This window comes from Triticum dicoccoides, chromosome 3B (genome assembly GCF_002162155.2).
Source record: "Triticum dicoccoides isolate Atlit2015 ecotype Zavitan chromosome 3B, WEW_v2.0, whole genome shotgun sequence".
Classification (NCBI taxonomy): Eukaryota; Viridiplantae; Streptophyta; class Magnoliopsida; order Poales; family Poaceae; genus Triticum; species Triticum dicoccoides.
Genome location: NC_041385.1, coordinates 139,623,877 through 139,650,095, shown reverse-complemented (window position 1 = coordinate 139,650,095; position 26,219 = coordinate 139,623,877). Strand labels below are relative to the sequence as shown.

Sequence of the window (26,219 nt, the reverse complement as noted above, 5' to 3'; positions counted from 1 at the left end):
AAGGGACTATCTTTTACTTTTATGCAAGAGTCAAGGTGATCTTCACCTTTCCCTTTTTTATTTTATCCTTTGGCAAGCTCCTTGCATTGGGAAGATCATGATATATATATATCCAATTGGATGTAAGTTAGCATGAACTATTATTGTTGACATCACCCAAAGGTGAATACATTGGGAGGCAACACTATAAGCCCCTATCTTTCTCAGTGTCCAATTGAGACTCCATAACCATTAGTATTGCGTGAGTGTTAGCAATTGTAGAAGACTATATGATAGTTGAGTATGTGGAGTTTGATATTCCTGAAAATAAGATGAATTGCAATTGTTTGAATGATTGAGAATGAAGTTTGCTAGTTTTCAAGAAAGTTTATGGTCTATGCTTTGACATGTGAATTGCTTGTTACTTTATCGTGAGAAGTTTTATGAGATGAACTACTGTTATGACATATTATCATGCTAGAAAAGGTGATAGAAATTATTATTGATCAAACTTGTGCACCTTCTGGCATTCACACTTCATAAATTCTTGCTTTTATCATTTACCTACTCGAGGACGAGTAGGAATTAAGCTTGGGGATGCTGATACCTCTCCAACGTATCTATAATTTATGAAGCATTCATGCTATTATCCTATCTGTTTTGAATGATTATCGGCTTCATTATACACTTTTGTATTACTTTTGGGACTAACCTATTAATCGGAGGCCCAGCCCATATTGCTGTTTTATTGCCTGTTTCAGTATTTCGAAGAAAAGGAATATCAAACGGAGTCCAAACGGAATGAAACCTTCGGCAGCGTGATTTTTTGGAAGATTATGATCCTGGAGACTTGGAGTTCACGTCAGAAGATCCTCGAGGATACCAGGAGATAGGAGGGCGCCCCCCTTCCTACTGAGCGTCCCCCCTGTCTCGTGGGCCCCTCGAGCACCCCCTGACCGACTTATTTCGCCTATATAGTCCCACGTACCCTAACATCCAGGGAGAAGATAGATCGGGAGTTTCGCCACCGCAAGCCTCTGTAGCCACCAAAAACCTCTCAGGAGCCCATTCCGGCACCCTGCCGGAGGGGGAACCCATCACCGGTGGCCATCTTCATCATCCCGGCGCTCTCCATGACGAGGAGGGAGTAGTTCACCCTCGGGGCTGAGGGTATGTACTAGTACCTATGTGTTTGATCTCTCTCTCTCTCTCTCGTGTTCTCTCTATGGCACGATCTTGATGTATCGCGAGCTTTGCTATTATAGTTGGATCTTATGATGTTTCTCCCCCTCTACTCTCTTGTAATGGATTGAGTTTTCCCTTCGAAGTTATCTTGTCGGATTGAGTCTTTATTTGAGAACACTTGATGTATGTCTTGCCGTGTTTATCTGTGGTGACAATGGGATTTCACGTGCCACTTGATGTATGTTTTGGTGACCAACTTGCGGGTTCTGCCCATGAACCTATGCATAGGGGTTGGCACACGTTTTCTTGACTCTACGATAGAAACTTTCGGGCACTCTTTGAAGTACTTTGTGTTGGTTGGATGAATCTGAGATTGTGTGATGCATATCGTATAATCATGCCCACGGATGCTTGAGGTGACAATGGAGTATCTAGGTGACATTAGGGTTTTGGTGGATTTGTGTCTTAAGGTGTTATTCTAGTACGAACTCTTTAATAGATCGATCCGAAAGAATAACTTTGAGGTGGTTTCGTACCCTACCATAATCTCTACGTTTGTTCTCTGCTATTAGTGGCTTTGGAGTGACTCTTTGTTGCATGTTGAGGGATTGTTATATGATCTATCTATGTTATTATTGTTGAGAGAACATGCACTAGTGAAAGTCTGAACCCTAGGCCTTGTTTCCTATCATTGCAATACCGTTTACGCTCACTTTTATCATTAGTTACCTTGCTGTTTTTATTATTTCAGATTACAAAAACCTATTTCTACTATCTATTTTGCACTTGTATCACTATCTCTTCGCTGAACTAGTGCACCTATACAATTTACCATTGTATTGGGTGTGTTGGGGACACAAGAGACTCTTTGTTATTTGGTTGCAGGGTTGTTTGAGAGAGACCATCTTCATCCTACGCCTCCCACGGATTGATAAACCTTAGGTCATCCACTTGAGGGAAATTTGCTACTGTCCTACAAACATGTGCACTTGCAGGCCCAACAACGTCTACAAGAAGAAGGTTGTGTAGTAGACATCAAGCTCATTTCTGGCGCCGTTGCCGGCTTCTTCGCAGCCGGGCGTGTCGCCGGCCTCTTCGCAGCCGGGCGTGTCGCCGGCCTCTTCACCGCCGGGCTTGGCGCCGGCACCGGTGGCTGCTGTTGTGCCACCACCCGCTGGCCCTGTCACTCGGTCGCGCCTGGGTGTCCATCGGCCGAGCACTCGCTACCCTCCGGATGAGTACACCTGCATGGCTTTGACGTCTTCCTCGTCACCGTCACCCCTGCCGACCTCCCCCATTCCGCGCTTCGTGACCCCATGTGGTTCGCCGCGATGAAGGAGGAATTTGACACATTGCAACGAAATCACACTTGGCAGCTCGTCCCCCGTCCTCCTCGGGCCAACATCATTACCGGGAAGTGGGTGTTCATGCACAAGTTTCATCCGGATGGTACTCTTGACCGACACAAGGCCCGTTGGGTAGTTCAGGGTTTTTGTCAACGAGCAGGTGTTGACTTCACTGACACTTTCGCATCGGTTGTCAAACCCGGGACGATTCGGACTGTTCTTCAGCTAGCGGTCTCTTGCCCCTGGCATGTGCACCAGATGGATGTTTTGAATGCTTTCTTCATGGTCATCTTGAGGAACAGGTGTTATGTCAGCAGCCGACTGGGTTCGTTGATGAGTCTTCTCCGGATCATGTGTGCTTGCTCTCTCGGTCTTTGTACGGGCTCAAGCAAGCTCCTCGCGCGTAGTACCAGCGCATCGCAACATTTGTTACTCAGCTTGGCTTCCGCTCCACTCGCTCTGATGCTTCACTGTTTGTCTACCACCAGGGTGATGCTACTGCTTTCCTGCTGCTCTATGTCGACGACATCATCTTGACAGCATGCTCGACTGCCCTTCTTCGATAGCTCACTGATCGTCTTCGTGCCGAGTTTGCCATTAAGGACTTAGGTCCTCTGCACTATTTCCTCGGGATTGAGGTTATTCGTCGAGCAGATGGCTTCTTTCTTCATCAGCGGAAGTATGCTCATGAGCTTCTGGACCGTGCCGGGATGCTTAATTGCAAACCGGCTGCCACACCTGTCGATATGAAGGCCAAGCTCTCTGCCATAGATGGTTCCCCTGCTTCAGATGCTCCGTTCTACAGGTCGATTGTTGGTGCTCTTCAGTACCTCACTCTTACTCGTCCGGAGCTCCAGTACGCTGTGCAGCAGGTGTGCCTCCATATGCATGCTCCTCGTGATGCTCACTGGACCGTGGTCAAGCGCATTCTGCGCTATATACGTGGCACCTTGGATCTTGGGTTGTCACTTCAGGCTTCATCATCTATGGATCTGACGGCTTATTCTGACGCCGATTGGGCCGACTGCCCTGACACGCGCCGCTCGACCTCTGGTTATTGCTTCTACCTTGGACCATCACTCATCTCCTGGTCGTCCAAGCGGCAGCCCGTTGTCTCCCGCTCCAGTGCTGAAGTGGAGTACCGCGCCCTTGCCAACGTCGTCGCCGAGTGTACCTGGCTTCGTCAGCTGCTGCATGAGCTCTTGTCTCCGGTTGACAAGGCCACGGTTGTCTACTGTGACAATGTTTCTGCGGTCTACCTCTCCGCCAACCCGGTTCATCGTCGACGCACCAAGCACATTGAGATTGATATCCACTTTGTTCGGGAACAGGTAGCTCCTAGTCATGTACGCGTGCTACATGTCCCTACGTCCCAACAGTTTGCTGACATCATGACCAAGGGCTTGTCTTCTACGTCTTTCGAGGAGTTCTGATCCAGTCTTTGCGTCGATCATGGTGCCGCTTCGACTGCGGGGGGGTGTTGAGATGTAGATAATACATGTGTATTTCTTGTACAACAAGCCCTCCTCCTTCCATGTATAGTTGAGGACGTGGCTACCCTTTGTACTTATATATACGTGCATATTGCACCCGATCAATATATCGTGAGTTGCATAATTCTCTACACAATTGACACAGCCGCCGCCGCAAGTACCCCTGCCTTCTCTCTCCTCGCAGATGCCGTATCATTTTTGTCTCTCTCTCGAATAAGCGGAGCGGCAGCGGATTTGGCATGGACTGCCAAGTGCGGGAGGGGTGCACATCTTGCACCTGTGGCATATTTATTAGGCGAATCAAGAAGATAGCAGGGAGGTCGGACTGGGTGGGAATTAAAGCAGGAGGAGTGGAAGGGGAACGGAAGGCTGTGCATGATCTGGCCGCTGTGTTAGCCTTTTTTGGGAGGTGAGCAGCCGAGGAAGGCGCGGGATGGTGGAGCGGACGCGGGGATGGACTGCTGGTGGTTGAATGCAAATCTAACCACACATGATCAATCAAACGGTTGAACGAATTCGAGGTGACGTGGCTGATTGTGAGGGCAGGAAAATCAGGTGGTGGGGAGCTCATATTTAGATATAGTAGATATAATTCTTGATGTAAAACAACTAAGCATTTGCTACTTTATTTTTTCTTAGAATCATATGTGGAATTGTGCAAGATGCCCGTGCCTCTACATCAGTGTTTCATGAATAGTTCAGCGGAGAAGAGTGCATGGAGGCAAAACGATAAATAAAAATGAAAAACATAAAATAACATGCTGACAAATTTGGTACTCACAGCTCTCAACAGTTCTATCTAGCAAATCTGAAACCAAACAACTCAACTCCAAGCACAAAAATAATGGAATAAAAATTGCAGGAATGCTAGCTACTACAGATGTAGTATATATTAGAAGGGTCGTGTCACCCTTAAAAAAAGGATTGTGTGCACTTTGTTCTGTCGCCGGTGTTGTTGGAATTTTCTCTTTAAAAATGTCTATTATTTGGGTTGGCGCATGAGGAATATTTTTTTTTCTTATAACACAGTGTTTTAGTGCGCTTTCTTGGCAGCATGATTCTATGATGTGCTAATCAATTCATACTTATTTCGGGAAGTTCCCGGTGTTGGTGGCCGCATGGCGCTACAATGTCACATGTTAGCGCTTCTTTCTTTAGGTGTTGAGAGGATGCATGGGACTGATAGGTTTTTTAGGCTGGTTGTTGCCGATTAATTTGAGAAATCATTGCCCCAATCAAAATTGTCAAATCAAATCCAATATTGAATACCTTAACTTTATGCTGAGTGTTTTCGAGTCATGCCGCGTACGTAGTGGTATGCCGAGACATCGTCTTGGTGTCGACACACTTCTTAGAGGGCCATAAGCCGAGTAGCCAATATAATACCCTTGACGTACCGAGAAACACAAGGCAAAATATGTTTTTCCTATAGTGATAGAATCACTTTTTTCACAAGGAAAACGTAAGAGAATTATGAAATAAGGTCAGAGGAGAACATGATAAAGAAAAAGAATAGGAGAAAATCATGCAGTTTAACCATTGCCGTTTCTGAAAGATTTAATGTCCCTGCCATTTTCTGGCGGAGGAAAAGACTAAATCAGCGCGCGCCCTGTCTCACTGATCACTAATAATCATTTAGCACGAACCTAATTACCGCCTTCAAATCTCTAATTAATCTCTCTCCAATCAAGTTACTATTGCAGGAAATTAGCCATTCTTGCTTACCACATTCGTCTCCGCATGCCCCTATTAATACTGCACCAGCAGCAGAGGAGGCCATTAGCAACCGACCGGGTGTAGAGCTAAATACTGAGCAGAAGACTTAGGACACAATGGCGGGTACGACATGGCGAGCGCTGTTGCTCCTTGGCGTCGTCCTGACGGCGCAGCTGTGCCTGTGCACGGCGTACGTCGGCGGCGGGTTTAGTGTGGAGTTCATCCACCGGGACTCTCCCAAGTCGCCGCTACACGACCCGTCGCTCACCTCCCACGACCGCGTGCTTGCCGCCGTGCGGCGTTCCGCGGCGCACTCGTACGCCGTCGGCGATCCTTCCGGCGGCGTGGCCGAGATCAGGTCCAGTCCGTACGAGTACCTGATGTACGTCAACATCGGCACGCCGCGCACCCGGATGCTCGCCATCGTCAGCACCGGCAGCAACCTCGTGTCGTTCAAATGCACCAACGGGACCTCCGGTCCTCCGCCAGCCGCTGGGGCCGCGCCGGTGAGCTACGTGTTCGACACGTCCTCCTCGTCGTCCTACGGCCTCGTGGCCTGCCGGTTGCCCTCGTGCCACGCGGTCCGCGGCACCTCCTGCGACGCCAACTCCATCTGCCAGTACCACTTCTCCTACGGCGACGGCTCCACGACAGACGGCATCCTCTCCACCGAGACCTTCACCTTCGACGACGCTCCCGGCGGCTGTGTTGGATGCCGCGAACGTCCGCAGCTGCAACTGACCAGAGTCAACTTCGGCTGCATCAAGAACACGAACGGCGGCAACCCGTTCCTCTTGGCCGGCAATGTCGGCCTGGGCGCCGGGAACATCTCCCTCATCAACCAGATCGGCGCGGCGACATCGCTCGGCCGGAGGTTCTCGTACTGCCTCGCGCCCTTCTCCGTCAACGCCTCCTCCATCATCAACTTCGGCGCCCGCGCCGCCGTGACGGAGCCGGGCGCGGTGACCACGCCGCTGATCCCCTCGGCCGTGGACGCTTACTACACCATCCTGCTCACGTCCGTCAAGATCGGGAACTCGACCATCGTACCTCCGAAGCGGTCCCCCGTCATCGTCGACTCCGGTACGCCACTGACGTTCCTCGACAAGGCGCTGCTGGACCCGATCGTGGGAGAGCTCACGAAGAACATCAAGCTCCAGCGGAAGCCGTCCCCGGAGAAGCTGCTGGACCTGTGCTACGACGTGGGCGGGACGATTCAGGACTGGGTGCTGGAGAAGCTGTTCCCGGAAGTGACGCTGGGGTTTGGCGGCGGCGCCGTGATCACCCTGAAAGCGAAGAACGCGTTCGTACAGCCGCAGCCGGGGACCGCGTGCTTGGCCATGTCGGCGGCGACGGACAATGTGGCGGTCATCGGGAACATCGCGCAGCAGAACTTCTGGGTCGGCTTCGACCTGGACAAGGGCGCCATCACCTTCGCCGCTGCCGACTGCGCGAAATCCTACCCCTCTCCTCCCGCCTCTAATCAGCTTGAGTAGATATAGCTAATCACCATGAGTAGATATAGCTAATCACCATGTAATAACTAGGATTATCGAATAACTAATAACCCCTACGTCTAATGTTTTGCCACGCATGATGCATCTATGCATGCGTGACTTGATGAGTCTCGGTGTCTGGGAAATTGGACCATGAATGCAACATGTAATTTCATCTCCGAGACTGCTTTTCAGACGATGCATGACCTGCACGACGGCAGTGCTGGCTGTCCGCTACACTTTGATGACATAGATGGACGAACCGATATGCACTGTCATACAAAAATCTCGCAGGTTAATTGTTTTTTTTTTTCAAATATGCACAAGTATGCATAGCATATATTAAAGAAGAAGGGCAAAAGATGCCTTCACCATGTTACAATGTTCAATTACAGTACGCTACTCCTCACGTCTATCCCACCGTGCCAGCCAATTAAATAAGAGGCTTACATCCCCTTTCAGTAGGCCTGCCGACACCCACACTAAGCCCTCGAGCCTAATTCTACGTAGCAACACCTCACACGAGGGTTGAGCCCCATAAAAAACAATGGCATTCCTATGCTTCCATAGCTCCCACATAGTTAGTCCTAGAATAGTATGCTGATCCTTGATGCTCATGCTATTCAGTCCATGTTTGTTGTATAGCCAAGGTGCAAGGATGTCGTGCTGCTTCGGCGCCCAATCGGGCCGCCCAAAAGCCTTGCAGATCTCCTTCCAGACCATCCTGGAAAAGACGCACGTGAGTAGTAGATGGTTGATTGTTTCCTGCTCCCGATCACAAAACGGACACGCATCCTGGTGCGGTAGTCCTCAGGTTAATTGTGATATATGTGTTCTTCGATGTTGCTAAATCTAAATCGTTCGAAATTTTCGTATGTCAATAAATTGATACACTAAAGCGGTCAAGCATGTGATGGTAGTAGCATCATCACAATTTAGTTGGTCGATGCTGTGCCTGAAGCAAAGGGCCTGGATAAGAACCGTACCAATTTGAGTTGGTCGATCCATCATCTGTAGTAGCAGCGACGATGATATCGCTAGTACCAGAGGCGTGTGACGACGACAAGCGGTGCTTTGACTGCCTGGCGGCGATGTTGTCACCCCAGTCGACGGTGCTGCGACTGGTTCACAACGATGCGAACGAATGGTAGATGGGGTCGGTACCACCGGTTGGCGGTGTTGCTGCAAGCCGACCAGCGACGAGACATGCAGAGCACAACCGCGATGTTGCATCGTCGTGTCGCTCTGCTAGTGCTACCAGCCGCCCGATGAAGAAGAACAGATGTACGGTGATGCTACGATCAGTAGGACGCTCTACTGTGAGCAGTGACCCAATGTGTTGCGAGACATTCGGCAACAGGGGATGCACATGCACCTGAGCAGTGATGCGGCAAGCCATCCTACAATGGGGACTGTTATTTTTATTGTGTTCCGAATCCCATACAAGTGTTGTACTACAGATGAAGTCCTATGAGACTACGGCATGTCAACCGTGCTAGACGTAGCATGACTACAACTCTGTTTCGTGTCCACCAAGAAAGAGAGATGTTTGCCTTTTTATATAGTAATAGCTAGTCATAGAATAGATGAGAGAGATCTCCACCAGATTAGCACGTAGAGGGTTTGTCCTCTTGTGTAATGTAATACTCCTCCCAGTTATAGTAATACGTCGCCATGCGTTCCGTGGTTTTCTCCCGCAAGGGTTTCCACGTAAAACTCCGTGTCTCTCGTGTCTCGTTTATTCTCGTTATTATCTAACAAATGGTATACAGAGCCAAGTTTCATATACGAGATTTTTAAGACGAGAGAATTAGGGTTACGGCGTCCATGCACCGGCCCCGACGCGACTGGCGATCCGAAGCCATATCGATTAATCCGACGAGACCGACAGAAAAACAATCTGCGCTGCTGCGTCGCCCTGCAAAGCCGTGCGCTATCCACCGAGCAGTCCGATCCGCCGAGCCGCGCGTTGCTGCAGCTTCACGCCTCCCGTACAGGATCAAGTCCCGAGGAGGTCCAGTACTACTTACGTGAGATTACAAGGCTACGTCGCTGCTGCTTTGATTCAACCGGATCATTAGTACTACTACCAGTACCCACGTGAAGCCAAGTACAGAAGCATTACTTGGATTTGTTACTACTACACATCTCACGTAAAGGCTAGTACAGTTGAGTACTAGAATCTGTTTTTTCTCCTCAATTGCTATATCCACGCGAAGGCTACCAGGTGCTATCTTCGCTCTGCATATTAATTCTGTCAAGAATTTTTTCTACGGGCTTGTACTACTTTGTGAACACAGATTTAATCTACTCATGGCATCCATGAAGTACGATGTTCCGCTGCTGGATCATGACATAAAGTTTATCCTATGGCAAGTCGAGATGCGAGCATTGTTGGCGCAAGCCAATTATCAGGATGCACTCAGTTTTTCTTCAAGGTGGAGTTTTGGGGATTATGGCCCATCGGTATAATGGATGCAATTTGCTGCAGTTATTTGAAGAACACAATTCAGTTATCAAGAAAAAAAGGGTATGGAGGAGGTAATTATTAAGCCTGTTGGTAGCCAGCATATACTCTATTCTCTCCATAGTATTTTGCTGTTATGCATGTGAAGGTTTTGTTTGATATTCATGTTCGTGATGAGAATCAGTTGAGGTGCAAGAAGGAGATTGATTTGTTTCTGCTAGATACTACAACATTTAGCGCTGTTAAGTTTCAAGTGCAATTCAGTTGTCTTTGCTCTTTTAAGAGGGGTCTATTGCAGAGTTGAAACTCCGTTGCATGTTAAGATGGTTCCTTCATCCGACAGTTGTTCTACAAGGACAGTTTATGACCATGTCATGGATTTTCATTAACCACTACGAGTCGGCAGTTTTTTGGGTGCACGCGATGCCATCCGTACCATATGCTCTTGCTTGAGTATTGTTTGCCGAGGTTTGTGCTTTCTGTTTTGAAGCACGTTCAGATTCCGTGAGATGAGTTCTTCACAATGCGATGTGCACCAAGATGTTGCACTATGAGCTATGCGCTCGTTCAGGCACCACAGGAGATATGATGACTTATGTCATTTGATGATTGAGCAGTTTCAGTTTTTGAGGTCAGTGGCACAGACTCAGACTTTTATTGGGAGACCAAGTTTTGTTAGTCTGCTTTGTTGATAGTTGTGCTGTTTTCTGGACGACCTACTGATTGATTTGCTCAATATGACTTCATGAGAAGTTTATTAGTCCTATGGACGTTTCCAGGCACAAGGTTTACTTGTGATGACTTTAATTGAGGAGTTGATGCTATCTATGATTATTGTAAGGGATTTCGTCTCAAGGTGGAGTGTTATTTTTATTGTGTTCCGAATCCCATACAAGTGTTGTACTACAGATGGAGTCCTAAGGGACTACGACATGTCAACCGTGCTAGACGTAGCATGACTACAACTCTGTTTCGTGTCCACCAAGAAAGAGAGTTGTTTGCCCCTTTATATAGTACTAGCTAGTCATAAAATAGATGAGAGAGATCTCCACCAGATTAGCACGTAGAGGGTTTGTCCTCTCGTGTAATGTAATACTCCTTCCAATTATAGTGATACGCCTTCGTGCGTTCCGTGGTTTTCTCCCGCAAGGATTTCCAAATAAAAATCTGTGTCTCTTTGTCTCATTTATTTCTCGTTATTATCTAACAGGGACGAGATAAAGAGCGCGGGTCTGCTGCGAGTGATGACTCCAGGTGTTGCTAGCCGCCCGGTGATGGGAGGGAAACGGGTAGCGCGCCTACCGGAGGCCTGGGGAGCCGCGAGCGATATACTCCCTTCGTTCGGAATTACTTGTCTTGGAAATGGATGTATCTAAAACTAAAATACGTCTAGATACATTCATTTTCGTGACAAGTAATTCCGAACAGAGGAAGTAGGTGCGATGCGCAGGGACAATGCAGAGGCGATCCAACACCTATGAGCGGCCCAATCCTATGGTGTAGGAGGCGACAGATGCGTGGGAAATATTTTTTAAGAGACACCCAAACGACCGGAAGTGCTAAATGGAGGACGTGGACACAAAAAAAGAAAAGGCTAAATGGAGGATAAGTTCCATGAAGCCCTTTATTTTGAAAATTTAAATCTCATCTGTAAGTTTCAAAAAATCTAAAAAAATCACACGTGTTCATACTGATGTATAGTACGTAGTACATGTGTGTAAAATTTGAAGATGGTTTTTAAATGATCACGATTTTCTCTTTTGTGTGTAGCTCCAACTATAATGTATTTCATCGTCCGACTTTACACACATGTAAAACACATAAATAGGAACATGTATGATTTTTTTCAGAATTTTTCGACACTTTAAAATATTATTTTCGTTGTTTTTCAAAAAAAACAAGCTTAATGCAGTTTGTCCTAAAAAGTGCCCTACTCCCAAACGACATCTTAGAGCATCTACAGCTGGGCATCCTAAACCTGCTTCAAACGCCCGGACGGGCCGCCCAGTCACTGATCGGTTACAAAATTTTATCCCAGCCGGGCACTTCAGACGGACCTCAAATGCCCAGACTGACCGGCACCCCTCATATCCAGCCCAAATATGGGGTGGATATGGAGGTACCCGGACACGTTCTCCACGTCGGACTGGCGTGGGGGTCCCATGCGGAATCACCCAGAAACCCGGTGGCCCGAAACTCATCTCCTCCATGGACCGATGTCGCCACGTGGGCCGCTCCGGCGCGCCGCGTAGTGCCTAGCCCGGCTATTTAAGCCGACCACCGGCACCGCCTCCACATTTTCCTCCGCCCATCCGTCGCCGCCGCCACTTTCCACTCCCCATCCGCCACCACTAGTAGCTACGCCCCCATGCCGCCAGATAAGGGGCCACCCATTTCTAACATCGAAGCACCGGCTGCAGCTCCTTGAGCAGATCCGGCCAAGGCGCAAAGCCCGGATCGCCCCTTGGCTACCTCCATATGCAGTGGATCCGGAGGAGGAGTTGGAGGAGGAGGAGGAGCCGAAAGAGGGTGGGGGACGCCGGGGATGCGAATCTGCAGGCGGAGCAACAAGCCATCCTCGATTCGCTCCGCTCGGAGTCGGATGCGGAGGCGAGGCGCCGTCGCCAATAGGAGATGGAGGTGCTGCACGCCACGGAGGAGGAGGAGATGTTCGCCTACATGGATGAGGTCGAGCAGGAGGAGGAGGAGCCGGGGCCCTCCTACGTGCCCGTCCACCCGGCGCCCGGCACCGATGTCGTGGACATCTCTGACGACGAAGATTAGATAGGATAATACGTAGTATTTAGTATGTATGATTTCGTTTGCATGCTTTGTATGGATCTAGGGGTTCAAATATGAGAGACTTGGATGCAAAGCAACTAATTTGAGGTGTGACCGCAGGCGGAATCACCTTATCAACTAATGTCTGATTTAGACCTCAAACAAATTACTGATGTCGGCTGTTGGTACCTATGGTGGACGCGCCGCAGAATTGCTCACAATGAACCATGGCCCTCACCAGCAAGATGATCCATGCCAGTCCTACCTATTGCTAATATAATTTCCAGAAATCTTGTACCAAGAAGATAGATAATTCTGTGCCGCCGTGGTGTAAGCCAGAACCAAAGTTCATCAAGTTGAATGTAGATGCGTGATGCATCACATTATCCCGATGAGGGCGCTGGAGCAACTGTTGCTGTTTTGAGAGATGAAAAAGGATCTAGATGTCCAAGTTGCCGCACTAAAGGCCAACCAATTGCTCTCATTGGAAAACACGCCATCTATTGAGATTAGAAGAGAGCCAACAAATTTGATGATACAAACTTTCACAGGTCCTTCACCAGAGCCGGATGAGACATAGTTGAGGTACGAAATACCTTAGTCCAACACGTCATCGCGGGCCATCACCTCATCGATGTCATTGGAGAAACAAAACCCTGAGGGGAGAAACAAAAAACGGACATGTGTTGATGCGGCGGGTAGGATAAGTCTTGCACAACAAGGTTTTATTTGGCTAAATTAGCGATACTGACCGTGAGCACTTCTGGACAGATTAATAGGAAATTTAAATTTTTTTCGGAATAAATGCGAGCACCATGACTTAGGGCATGTACAATGGTGCTATCTTAGGAGTGCCACGTAGGATAAATGATGAGGTGGAGGAGAGAGAACTCATAAGAAAAGGCTTGTCTTCTCTTATTTAAGATAAGACAGGAGATGATTTCTTAGCACAATTTGTCTCATCATGTTTTAAGGAATTGCTAGTTATTGAAAATAAGGCTAAGATATAATCCATTGTAGACATATTTTTTTGTCATCTCTAAATTATATGCAAGATTTAAGATAAGACTGTCTTATCAACCATTGTACATGCCCTTAAATCCTGATGGGCTGGGATACCACAATCCATCTAACCATCCATGGTTCGCAATAGGAAATTTGAATTATTAGATGAGGTTGGAGGTGAAAGTGGGGAGAACAAAAGGAAAAACGAGAAAAAATTCGTTCGTTTAACCGTTCCCGTTGTAAAAGATTCAATGTTCATGCCATTTCTCTGGCGAAGGAAAAGAATCAATCAGCTGCCCTTTCTTGCCAATGGAATATTCGCGTGCTAATTAACAAGTAACCGCTAATCATCTTTTAGCACGAAACTTAATTACCGCCTTCAAAATCACAAATCTCTCACCAATTTACCATTACGCATACGGCGGGAAATCAGCAATTCATACCTAATCCTTACGTACCACATTCGCCTCCCAAATCCCCTATTAATACGCACCAAGCAGAGGAGGCCATTAGCAAGCGATCGGCAGGGCTAACACACACTGATGGCGGGTCGCGCTCTTTTGCTCGTCGTCCTCGTCCTGACAGCGCAGCTGTGCGGGTGCACGGCGGCGAACATCGGCGACGGCGGGTTTAGCGTGGAGTTCATCCACCGGGACTCTGTCAAGTCGCCGCTCCACGACCCGTCGCTCACCCTGCACGACCGCGTGCTCGCCGCCGTGCGGCGTTCCGCAGCACGCCCGTACGCCGGCAGCGATCCTAGCGGCGGCGTGGCCGAGATCGTGTCCACTCCGTACGAGTACCTGATGTACGTCAGAGTCGGCACGCCGCCCACCCGGATGCTCGCCCTCGTCGACAGCGGCAGCAACCTCGTGTGGTTCAAATGCAGAAACGGAACCTCTACCTCCGGTCCTCCGCCGGCCGCCGGGGGAGCACCGGTGAGCCCCGTGTTCGACCTGTCCAACTCGTCGACCTACGGCCTCGTGGCCTGCCGGCTGCCCTCGTGCCAGGCGATCTACGGCACGTCCTGCGACGCCAACCAATTCTGTCAGTACCAGTACTCCTACGGCGACGGCTCCACGACGTCGGGCATCCTCTCCACCGAGACCTTCTACTTCGACGACGCTCCCGGCGGCTGTTTTGGATGCCGCGAGCGCCCGCAGCTGCATCTGTCCAGAGTCAACTTCGGCTGCGCCACGAAAGCGACCGGCAACACGTTCCAGTTGGCCGGCTACGTCGGCCTGGGCGCCGGGAACGGCTCCCTCGTGAACCAGATCGGCGCCTTGACGTCGCTCGGCCGGAGATTCGCCTACTGCCTCGCGCCCTTCTACGTCAACGTCTCCTCCATCCTCGACTTCGGCGCCCGCGCCACCGTGACGGAGCCGGGCGCGGTGACCACGCCGCTGATCCCCTCCGCCGTGGACGCTTTCTACACCATCCTGCTCACGTCCGTCAAGGTCGGGAGCTCGACCATCGCGCCGCCGAAGCCGTACCCCGTCATCGTCGACTCTGGCACGACACTGACGTTCCTCGACAAGGCGCTGCTGGACCCGATCGTGGAGGAGATCAGTCGGAGCATCAAGCTCCCGCGCAAGCAATCGCCGGAGAAGCAGCTGGGTCTGTGCTACGACGTGGGCGTGGGCGGTTCGACGCAGGATTGGGAGAAGCATTTCCCGGAAGTGACGCTGGAGTTTGGCGGCGGCGGCGTCATTACGCTGCAGGCGCGGAACGCGTTCGCGGAGCTGCCGGTGGGGACCGTGTGCTTGGCGATGGCGCCGGTGACGGACGATCGGTCGGTGGCAATCATCGGGAACATTGCGCAGCAGAATTTCCGGGTGGGCTTCGACATGGACAAGGGCACCGTCACCTTCGCCGCTGCCGACTGCGCGAAATCCTACCCCTCTCCTCCCGCCTCTGTCTCTTTGTAGCTAACTATGTAGCTGATGGAATAGCCATGTAATAATCACTACGTTAGTGTGTTATTAGACAGAAAAAAGAAACAAAAACCCCAGCGCTCTCAGCCTCCTTTCTAATTTCATCTTCACGTCTCTGTTTGTTTCAGGTTTGGATATCTATATTTTTTATTTGCTAATTTTGTATCATTTTTGAAACTTACGTCATGATTGTCACGTAATTTTAAATCGATGCAGGTAGTGTGGATCCATTTGAAATATTAAAATTCAGTGTGGATAAAATCATGATCATGAAACAAAGAGCCTCGATAAGTACCGTAACAATTTGAGTTGGTCGATCCACGTCGAGATGGAGTTCTCTTATCTTGTCCTACAGTGACAAATATTCACTCCATCTCATAATATAAGAACGTTTTTTACACTAATTTAGTGTCAAAAACGTTCTTATATTGTGAGACGGAGGGAGTATATTCGTGTGTCTCAACGTGAGATAGAAACATCACATGCCCCCCGGCCCAACGAGTATGGCTCATTACCCTACCGTTTCAATTGATAAAACAAACATTCTTATGCCGAACAAACATTTTATTAATAACAATTGAGTGGTGAATTTTGATACCTCACATTCGTCGCCAACAACATCTTTGCATTTTTAGCAACAAATTTGACCTCTGACAATGTCTTCTTTTGTTTCAAAAAATGTTCAAGAATAATTATCAAAGTTCAAAGTACGAACATCTCAAACATAATAAAAATTGCATCAAAATTTCAAGACGCTGAAACCTTCGGCAACCATCCGGACTAAGCAACCCGGACGTGTCAACACGTCAACCCGCATCGGCCCGTTGACTCGTCCGACTGTTCGTTTTCTGGCAAGCCGGAGGCAAACTAGGAGAGGGGGTGGGGGGGTGGGGGGGGGCAGGTTTTCGAGAGTCCAGACCACCACCATGTCTGACTCTGACACCCAGCCCACTCAAATCCTCTTTCGTTCTATTTTCCCCCACTCCATCACCGCTCATTGCTGCAGTTTGTTAATCATCATGTTGTATAGCCTAGATGCGCTGTCGTGATGTACCAGAGAACCGAGGGCAGAACATTTACGCTCATATGTTGTTGGGTTATAAGCTCAAGGGGAATTATGTGTAGGACGATATTTGCCGGCTATGGCTCTAGTATCATTGAATTTGGAATCAATGAATTTCAAAAACTTGTTGCAAATCTTGCTATCTTGGATGTAATATTTACAATTAAACTACTGTTATATTAGCGATATTTGCATGTTATTTATGAATGAATTGTACTATTTGATAATTATTTTGAGTGTTGTGAAATAAAAAATACATTTAAGGGATAAAGTTGGATGACCGATTGTCGTATCCATGTCGGTGGAACGGTGTGTGTCCGTTTTACAGATCAGTGTGGTGATGCCATATTTCAACTTGGACAATTTTTCTTTCCGTCATAATTTTGGGTAGGATGGGTATTTCGTAGCAAAATATGGGTACATGCATAAACGCGTGCAATTTTTTTTAAGAGACGCTGCACTTTTGGGTATGCTGTTGGAGGTACTTTTTGGACAAAATATCCATATTTTGTAATTTCAATTATTCTGTGAAAATTTGGATTTGCGCCGCTGGAGATGCTCTAATCCTCTTGCCATTTCTCGAAGACTGGCAGTTGCTAGTTGCTAGTCTGCCTCTTATTGCCACTCGAATGCCCGATCACCCCTCTTCTGCAATATTGGTAGTAAGTAGTAATTAATTACTCGTCATCTCTTAGCACGAAATTAATTACTGCCTTCAAAGTTTCAGTTTCAAACGCAAAAAGCAGCAGAAAATTAGTACTACTAGTAGAAACTAGTAACCGCCCTCTCTCCTCTTCATCTTCCTCTTCCCAATCAACTCTACGCTTACTACCCAGCACCGCGTGTTAGTACGCCAGAACATCATCGACCATAGGCAATGGCAGGTGCGAGATGCTACGCTCTCCTTGTCGTCGGCGTCGTCCTGACGGCCCAGCTATGCGGATGCACGGCGTACGTCGGCGGCGATGGGTTTACCGTGGAGTTCATCCACCGTGACTCCGTCCAGTCGCCGTTCCACGACCCGTCGCTCACCTCGCACGGCCGCCTGCTTGCCGCCGTGCGGCGTTCCACGGCGCGCGCCTCAGCTCTGGCGCGCTCGTACGCCGGCGACTCCCCTCATGGCACCGTGTCGGAGGTCGTCCCCGGGCAGTCCGAGTACCTGATGTACGTCAACGTGGGCACGCCGGCTACCAGGGTGCTCGCCATCGTCGACACCGGCAGCAACCTCGTCTGGTTTAAATGCGCCAACGTCCGTACCGCAGCCACGACCCCGGCAGCAATCGCCGGTGGCGCGAGCCTTGTGTTCAACCCGTCGTCCTCGTCGACGTTCGGCCGCGTGTACTGCCAGTCCAGCACGTGCCACAAGCTCCCCGGCACCTCCTGCGACGCCAGCTCCAGATGCAAGTACGCCCAATCCTACACCGACGGCTCAAAGACAACCGGCCTCCTCTCCACCGAGAGTTTCATCTTCGACGATGCCCCCGGCGGCTGCGTCGGGTGCCGCCAGCGTCCGCAGCTGCTCGTGCCCAATTTCAGCTTCGGATGCTCCACGGCCACGGCCGGCACGTTCCGCGCGGACGGCGTCGTCGGTCTCGGCAGCGGCGACTTCTCCCTCATCACACAGATCGCCGCCGGCACCTCGCTCGGCCGGAGGTTCTCCTACTGCCTCGCGCCCTACTACGTCAACGCCTCCTCCGCGCTCAACTTCGGCGCCCGTGCCGCGGTGACGGAGCCGGGCGCGGCGACGACGGCGCTGATCCGCCCCGACCCGCGCCAGCCGCACTACACCATCGTGCTCGAGTCCGTCAGGATCGGGAACGCGAGGTTTGAGCACCTGTCCAACACCATCGTCGACTCCGGCACGACGCTGACGTTCCTCGACAAGGCGCTGCTGGACCCGATAGTGGAGGAGATGACACGGCGCATCCGCTTCCCGCGGAAGCGGCCGCCGAACAGGCAGCTGCAGCTCTGCTACAGCGTTATCGGGCCGAGTGGTAAATTTTACTTCTACAAGTTTGTCCCGGACGTGACGCTGAATCTGGCCGTCTTCGCGGAGGCGGTGACGCTGAAGCCGTATAACACGTTCGTCGAGGTGCAGATAGGGACCATGTGCTTGATGATGGCGCCGGTGACGCCGCAGCAGCCGGTGGCCATCATCGGGAACATCGCGCAGCAGAACTTTCACGTCGGCTACGACCTTGACAAGAGCACCGTCACCTTCGCCCCTGCGGACTGCGCCAGATCCTACCGCTCGTCCTCCGCCTCCGTGTAGCTATCTCATCATCGTTAGTTGCTAATAATTTTGCGTTAAGTGTTGCCATGTGGTGCATCTTTTATGCGTTGCTGTGTCTCGGTTAGGCTCCTGAATGCCACAGATAGGTTCTCTTTGGGTTGTCTTTCAGAGTAGCTTTATAATAAAAAAAATAATAAAAAAGGAGTATCGATTAAGGTTATGTCCACCGTATTATGCAGCTGGTGTGCGGCGGTCATATTGTCATTTGAATGCAACAAGGCGACCCCATCCTCCCTTGTGTTCAATTTTGGATCGGCACTCTCTAACACGTTGAATGATGTGACTTCGGCTGGGCACGAGGGGTGTGCTAAGAGCACCTATAGTCGTGATGGGCAAATCCGACCCCTCAAATAACCACGGACGCGTTCGCGTACATTGGCCGGTCAAATTTTAAATTTACCTTCTCAGAAACGGACACCTCAATTACCATACCTCAAATTCGTATAAACCCATGCAACTACGTCAATGCATTACACACATCGTCCGGCTACTACATCACTAAACATGTCATCGAACTACCAAAATTGACATGTTTGGCTATGGTGGAGAAGATCATCAACGGCTGCCCTTGCATATGGGGCAATGAGATATTTATGAACAAGCGTCAAGTGAAGAAACTAAAAAAGATTGTTAGGTGAAATAAACGGGTGATGAGAATTAAGCTCTTTATTTACACTTTGTCCAAGACAACAGTGAAATTTAGGATGTTAAGTACAGTGTTGCCTTTTCCCCTGCCCATAACAAGTTACTTTATTAGACCTCAATATCTGATATTTTTCTGTTGTCAGTGGTTTTCGAAGCTACTTACTGATAATTACCTTGCAAACTACATAACCGGAGTGAAGGCAACTAAGGTTAAAATATATAATTCATGCTACAATGATAATGCTTTAAAAGTCTTCCTGAAGACGGTGAAGGATGCGGGCGATCGTCACAAGAGGTTGGACAAAAGTTGTTCGTGCCTATGGCATGCAGGAAGGCACATTATGGGCATTCCGCTTCTTCAACACCATCGGCAGTCAAAATGATTTACACTCATCTCTTCAACTTACCCGCATCTAAATATTGTGGTTCATCATAGTTAATTGGTGTCTAATCCTGTAATTATTGAACATATTGTACCGACAATTTTATTTATGGATTCGTTGTTGAACCATTATGCTGAGAATTTGAATTCCACGTTTCATATTTCAAAATTTCCAATTCAAATAATAAATTACAGGGAAAAAATAAAATTATACAGGAGCGAATAAAATAATGTGAACACAGTTTGAACAACGTGTGCGATGAAAAATACAGAACAAACGGTTCTTTGACGTGAAACATTTGCGATGCCCGATGAACGCACACACGGTTTTGTCTCTTATGTGTGTGTGATTCATGGTAATACGACAAATGTTTCAAATCAGTGTGCGTGTGTGATAGGAATACGAATCGCACACAATTATGAAAATGGACACATTGGCGTTAGTAGAGGCACCACACACATTTTATATTCTTGAACCGTGTGCGATAACGTACCTATCACAAATATATTGGTAGAATAAATGTTGATGTCCACCTTTTTCACACGACTATAACAGCGTAATCATTTGGGATGTCTCTCTTATCAGAAACGTAACGCCGAGATGTAACGTGTGGGACTGAGGCGGCTTCTCATATGTTTATTCTATGGCGATCGTCAGTAGCCGCTCGCCTATCCCTGATGGTTTTTGCGTCGTGTGGAAAGGACCCCCCTATCGCAGTCACTCACTAGGCGACGGTTCCAAATGCCGTCGCGAAAAGGGATTAAAACCGTTTGTATAGCACCTTACGGTACCAGTGGATGTCCAAGATAGTACATTTATATGTAAAACCTCTCTTTCTTTATTACTTCCTATTAATTGAAACAATGACCAAAACTATGTATGTCAACTCCCAACAAATTTTATTCATCATACTCTTCATATGTGAAGTCATCATTCTCCATAAGATTATTATATAATCTTTTTATTTATTTTATTATCTTTTTTTTCTCAAGATCATAGCAAGAAAGCAAAGCCCTCAACTCAAAATTAAATTTTATTATACAACTCTCAAACTCGATTACATAGAGGGAATATAAAGCAAAACTCAAAAGCTAGATCATACTTAAACTTTATTCTACTAAACCGAGATATAACCAAAACGATCAAACTAAGAAAAACAATAAAGGTAAAGATGTGATGGTGATACGATACCTGGACACCTCCCCCAAGCTTGGCACAAGCCAAGGGGAGTACCCATACCCATGTACTCAATTTTCCTTCTTCGGAGGCGGTGATGATGGAGTTTATGATGTTGTGGGCTTATCCTCCATATTTCAAGGCATAGGTTCACCATCGTAAAAAGATGAACAAGTCTCCGGGATCCTCAAATCTGCAGCCAAACTCGTCCCCTTAAATCTGTATTCATACTCATAGTTTTTGTTTTGTAGGTCTTAGATCTGGGCTTGGAGATGCTCAATTTTCTCATGAAGCTTGAAGATGTCCTCCCCGATGTTCTTGGCGTCCAGTTTGTGGTCACGGGTAAATTCCGTGATCATGGAGTGATTGGCGTTGAGTCCACGTTTCACCATCCCTTGGCACTTGAAGACTTGCTGCTCCATTGCTTCAGGCCTTGTCTCCACGCTTCCAGTATTCTTTGGCCCTTGAACATCACGGATGTGCAGCACCCCCTGATGCATCTCAATGGTTTGGGGGTGTTACAGCACCTCCGCAAGGTAGGGGTTGATGACCTTCTTGAAGAACTTGTCCTTCGGAGCGCTTGGGGACGTCATAGTGATCTAGATCTGTCAGAAAAATAGCTCGACGGTGGTCAATACCTTTGGGAGATTATATAATGAATTTTTACCGACAATAAGAAGTATTCTACAAGAAAACGGAGTCCGGAGGGCACACGAGGTGGCCACAAGCCTGGGAGGCGCCCCAAGGCTTGTCGCCTCCTCGTGAACTTTTCAGACTACTTTTTATTTTCCAATTTTTTTAAATATTCCAAAATGGAGTAAAATTGCCATTGAAAGAGTTTTGGAGTCGGTTTAATTACCGTACCACATACCTATTCCTTTTCAGAGTCTGAATTTTTTTGAGAGGTTTCCCTTATGTACTCCTCCGATGTCATGGTATTAATAATATTGATTTCAACATTTTTGGGAGTACCTGAGATGTAATGTTTGATTCTTTGTCCGTTTACCACCTTCGGGTTATTGCCTTCGGTGTTGTTGATCTTGATGGCACCAGAACGATAAACTTCCTCGACAATGTAAGGCCCTTTCCATTTAGAGAGAAGTTTTCACGCAAAAATCTTAAACGAGAATTGTATAGAAAGACATGGTCACCTACATTAAACTCACGCTTTTGTATCCTTTTGTCATGGCATCTTTTAAATTTTTCTTTAAACAATTTGGCATTTTCATAGGCATGGGTTCTCCATTCATCAAGTGAGCTAATGTCAAATAAGCTCTTCTCGTCAGCAAGTTTGAAATCATAGTTGAGCTCTTTAGTTGCCCAATAAGCCTTAGGTTCTAGTTCAAGAGGTAAGTGACATGCTTTTCCATAAACCATTTTATACGGAGACATACCCATAGGGTTCTTATAAGCAGTTCTATAAGCCCATAACGCATCATCAAGTTTATTAGACCAATCCTTTCTAGATCTATTAACAATCTTTTGTAGAATCAATTTAATTTCTCTATTGCTCAATTCTACCTGATCACTAGACTGAGGATGATAAGGAGATGCAATTATATGGTTGACATCATATTTAGCAAGCAATTTACAAAAAGCACCATGAATAAAGTGTGAACCACCAACAGTCATTAAATATCTAGGGACTCCAAACCTAGGGAAAATAACTTCTTTAAGCATTTTAATAGAAGTGTTATGATCAACACTACTAGTTGGAATAGCTTCTACCCACATAGTAACGTAATCAACAACAACTAAAATATGAGTATACCCAATAGAGGAAGGAAAATGTCCCATATAATCAAAGCCCCAAACATCAAATGGTTCAATAACAAGTGAATAATTCATAGGCATTTCCTGATGTCTACTAATATTACCAATTCGTCGACATTCATCACAATTCAAGACAAACTTACGAGCATCTTTGAAGAGAGTAGGCCAATAGAAACCAGATTGTAATACCTAATGTGCAGTTCTATCTCTAGCATGGTGTCCCCATAAGCTTTGGAGTGACACTTGCGTAGGATTTGTTCCTGTTCATGCTCAGGTACACAACGTCTAACAACACCATCTACTCCTTTATAAAGGTGTGGGTCATCCCAAAAGTAATGTCTTAAATCATAGAAAAACTTTTTCTTTTGTTGGTATGTGAAACTAGGTGGTATAAATTTAGCAACAATGTAATTGGCATAATCAGCATACCATGTAGTACTACAAGAAGCATTTATGATAGCTAATTATTCATCAGGAAAGCTATCAAAAATAGGTAGTGGGTCATCAAGAACATTGTCTAACCTAGACAAGTTGTCTGCTACGGGGTTCTCAGCTCCCTTTCTATCAATAATATGCAAACCGAATTCTTGTAGCAAGAGAACCCATATAATAAGCCTAGGTTTAGCATCTTTCTTTTCCATAAGATATTTAATAGCATCATGATCGGTGTGAACAGTTACTTTGGAATCAACAATATAAGATCTGAACTTACCACAAGCAAAGGCAACTGCGAAAAATTCTTTTTCATTAGTAGCATAATTTCTTTGAGCATTGTCTAGAGTTTTACTAGAATAATGGATAACATTTAATTTCTTATCAACTCTTTGTCCTAGAACAACACCAACAGCATAATCACTAGCATCACACATAATTTCAAAGGGTAGGTTCCAATCATGTGGTTGAACAATAGGTGCAGAAATCAAGGCTTTCTTAAGTATTTCAAATGCTTCTACACAATCATCATAAAAAACAAATGGAACATCTTTTTGCAAGAGATTAGTGAGAGACATAGAAATTTTAGAGAAGTCTTTAATAAATCTCCTTTAGAGACCGGTATGACCAAGGAAACTTCTTATACCTTTGATATCTTTAGGACACGACATTTTTTCAATATATAGCATCAACTTTAGCTTTATGGACTTCAATACCTCTTTCGGAGATTTTATGCCCTATGACAATACCTTCATTAACCATAAAGTGGCACTTCTCCCAATTCAAGACAAGATTAGTTTCTTCACATCTCTACAAAACTCAATCATGGTTGCCCAAGCAATCATCAAAAGAAGTTCCGTAAACGGAGAAATCATCCATGAAAACCTCAATAATCTTTTCACAAAAGTCAGAGAATATAACAGTCATAGATCTTTGAAAAGTAGCAGGTGCATTATATAAACCAAAAGGCATACGTCTATAAGAAAAAAATACCAAAAGGGCATGTAAAGGTAGTTTTTTCTTGATCCTCTTGTGACACATGTATTTGACAAAAACCAAAATAACCATATAGAAAGCAAAAGTGTGTATGTTTGGATAATATTTCTAGCATTGGATCGATAAAAGGTAGAGGGTAATGATCTTTCATAGTAGCTTTGTTTAATTTTCTAAAATCAGTTACCATTCTATAACATGTAACGATTCTTTGTGGGATCAATTCATTTTTATCATTAGGAACAACGATAATACCTCCCTTCTTAGGGACACAATGAACATGACTTACCCATCTACTATCAGCAATATGATAAATTATACCTACTTCCAGAAGCTTAGTATTTCATTTCTTACAACTTCCTTCATCTTAGGATTTAACAGTCGTTGGTGATCAACAACTGGTTTAGCATCACTCTCCATATTAATTTTGTGCTGACATAGAGTGCGACTAATGCCCTTAAGATCATTGAGAGTATATCCAATAGAGGCACAATGCTTCTTCAGAGTTTTCAATAATTTCTTTTTCTTCATGCTCTGAAAGGTTAGCACTAATAATAACATGGTATAACTTTTTCTTGTCAAGATAAGCATATTTGAGAGTATCAGGTAATTTTTTAAGATTGAACACATGATCGCTCTTGGGTGGTAGAGGATCTCCAAGAGTATCAATAGGCAAATTGTGTTTCAAGACATACATTTGTTTAAAGAATATTTCATCTAATTTGTTTCTTTCATTCATAAACATATCATTTTCATGGTCTAGCAAATATTGTTCTAAAGGATCAGTAGGAGGCACAACAATAGAAGCAAGACCAATGATTTCATCTTTACTAGGCAATTCTTTATCATGGGGTTATCTACAAAATTTGTAGAAATTAAACTCATGAGACATGTCCCCAAAACTTACACTAACAATTTCTTTCTCGCAATCTATCTTAGCGTTGACAGTGTTCAAGAGAGGTCTACCAAATATAATGGGACAAAAATCATCTTGTGGGGAACCAAGAACAAGAAAATCACTAGGGTATTTTATTTTCCCACACAAGACTTCAACATCTCTAACAATCCCAATTGGTGAAATAATATCTCTATTGGAAAGCTTAATAGTAACATCAATATCTTCTATTTTAGCACGTGCAATATCATTCACAATTTATTGATATAAAGTAAAGGGAATTGCACTCACACTACCACCCAAATCACATAAGCCAGATAACAATGATCTCCTATCTTAACAGAAACAACAGACATGCCAACAATAGGTCTATGCTTATCTTTATCATCGGGTTTGGCAATTCTAGAAGCTTCATCACAAAAATAAATAACATGCCCATCAATATTATCGACCAAGAGATCTTTAACCATAGCGATACTAGGTTCAACTTTAATTTGTTCAGGGGTGTAGGTGTTCTAGTATAACTCTTACAAACCATAGTTGAAGCTTTAGCATGATCCTTTATTCAAGGTGGTTTTTCAATATAAGCAGTAGGAACGACTGGATCAACATATAAGTAATAGTTTCTTCTTTAACTTTAATAGGTTCCGCTACTTTCACTTCAATGGGAGGATGATATTTAAACCACTTCTCCTTGGGGAGATCAACATGAGTAGCAAATGATTCATAGAAAGAAGCTACTACCTCAGAGTCAAGGCCATATTTAGTGCTAAATTCACGAAAGCATCGGTAGCCATAAAAGTTTTAACACAATCAAACTTAAGGTTTATACCTGACTCCTTACCTTCGTCGAGCTCCCAATCTTTAGAGTTGAGTTTAATTCTTTACAATAAATCCCATTTGAGTTCAATAGTCTTCTTCGTAAAAGAACCAGTACAAGAAGTATCAAGCATGGATTGATCATTACGAGAAAGCCGAGCATAAAAATTCTGAATAATAACTTCTCTTGAGAGCTCATGATTGGGGCATGAATATAACATTGACTTAAGCCTCCCCCAAGCTTGAGCGAAACTTTCTCCTTCACAAGGCCAAAAATTATAAATATAATTCTGATCATGATGAACGAGATGCATAGGATACAACTTCTGATGAAATTCCAATTTCAAT

The 26,219-nt window shown here is 46.2% G+C and overlaps 3 protein-coding genes across 3 annotated transcripts; all 3 read left to right on the top strand.

The window, feature by feature from the left end:
- Positions 1–5,835: 5,835 nt before the first annotated feature.
- On the top strand, positions 5,836–7,350 carry LOC119279400 (aspartic proteinase CDR1-like). The gene has a single exon (XM_037560645.1). The coding sequence runs from the start codon at positions 5,836–5,838 to the stop codon at positions 7,213–7,215; it is 1,380 nt and encodes a 459-aa protein (XP_037416542.1). The 3' UTR covers positions 7,216–7,350.
- A 6,660-nt stretch (positions 7,351–14,010) lies between these two features.
- Positions 14,011–15,393, top strand: LOC119279399 (aspartic proteinase CDR1-like). Its single transcript, XM_037560644.1, has one exon. It carries the CDS (start codon positions 14,011–14,013, stop codon positions 15,391–15,393), a length of 1,383 nt encoding a protein of 460 aa, XP_037416541.1.
- A 1,917-nt stretch (positions 15,394–17,310) lies between these two features.
- On the top strand, positions 17,311–18,773 carry LOC119280988 (aspartic proteinase CDR1-like). Its single transcript, XM_037561650.1, has one exon. The coding sequence runs from the start codon at positions 17,340–17,342 to the stop codon at positions 18,732–18,734; it is 1,395 nt and encodes a 464-aa protein (XP_037417547.1). The 5' UTR covers positions 17,311–17,339; the 3' UTR covers positions 18,735–18,773.
- Positions 18,774–26,219: the final 7,446 nt, after the last annotated feature.

Excerpts from the sequence above, each read along its gene's own strand:
- LOC119280988 (XM_037561650.1), top strand. The coding sequence starts at position 17,340 with ATGGCAGGTGCGAGATGCTACGCTCTCCTTGTCGTCGGCGTCGTCCTG.
- LOC119279399 (XM_037560644.1), top strand. The coding sequence starts at position 14,011 with ATGGCGGGTCGCGCTCTTTTGCTCGTCGTCCTCGTCCTGACAGCGCAG.
- LOC119279400 (XM_037560645.1), top strand. The coding sequence starts at position 5,836 with ATGGCGGGTACGACATGGCGAGCGCTGTTGCTCCTTGGCGTCGTCCTG.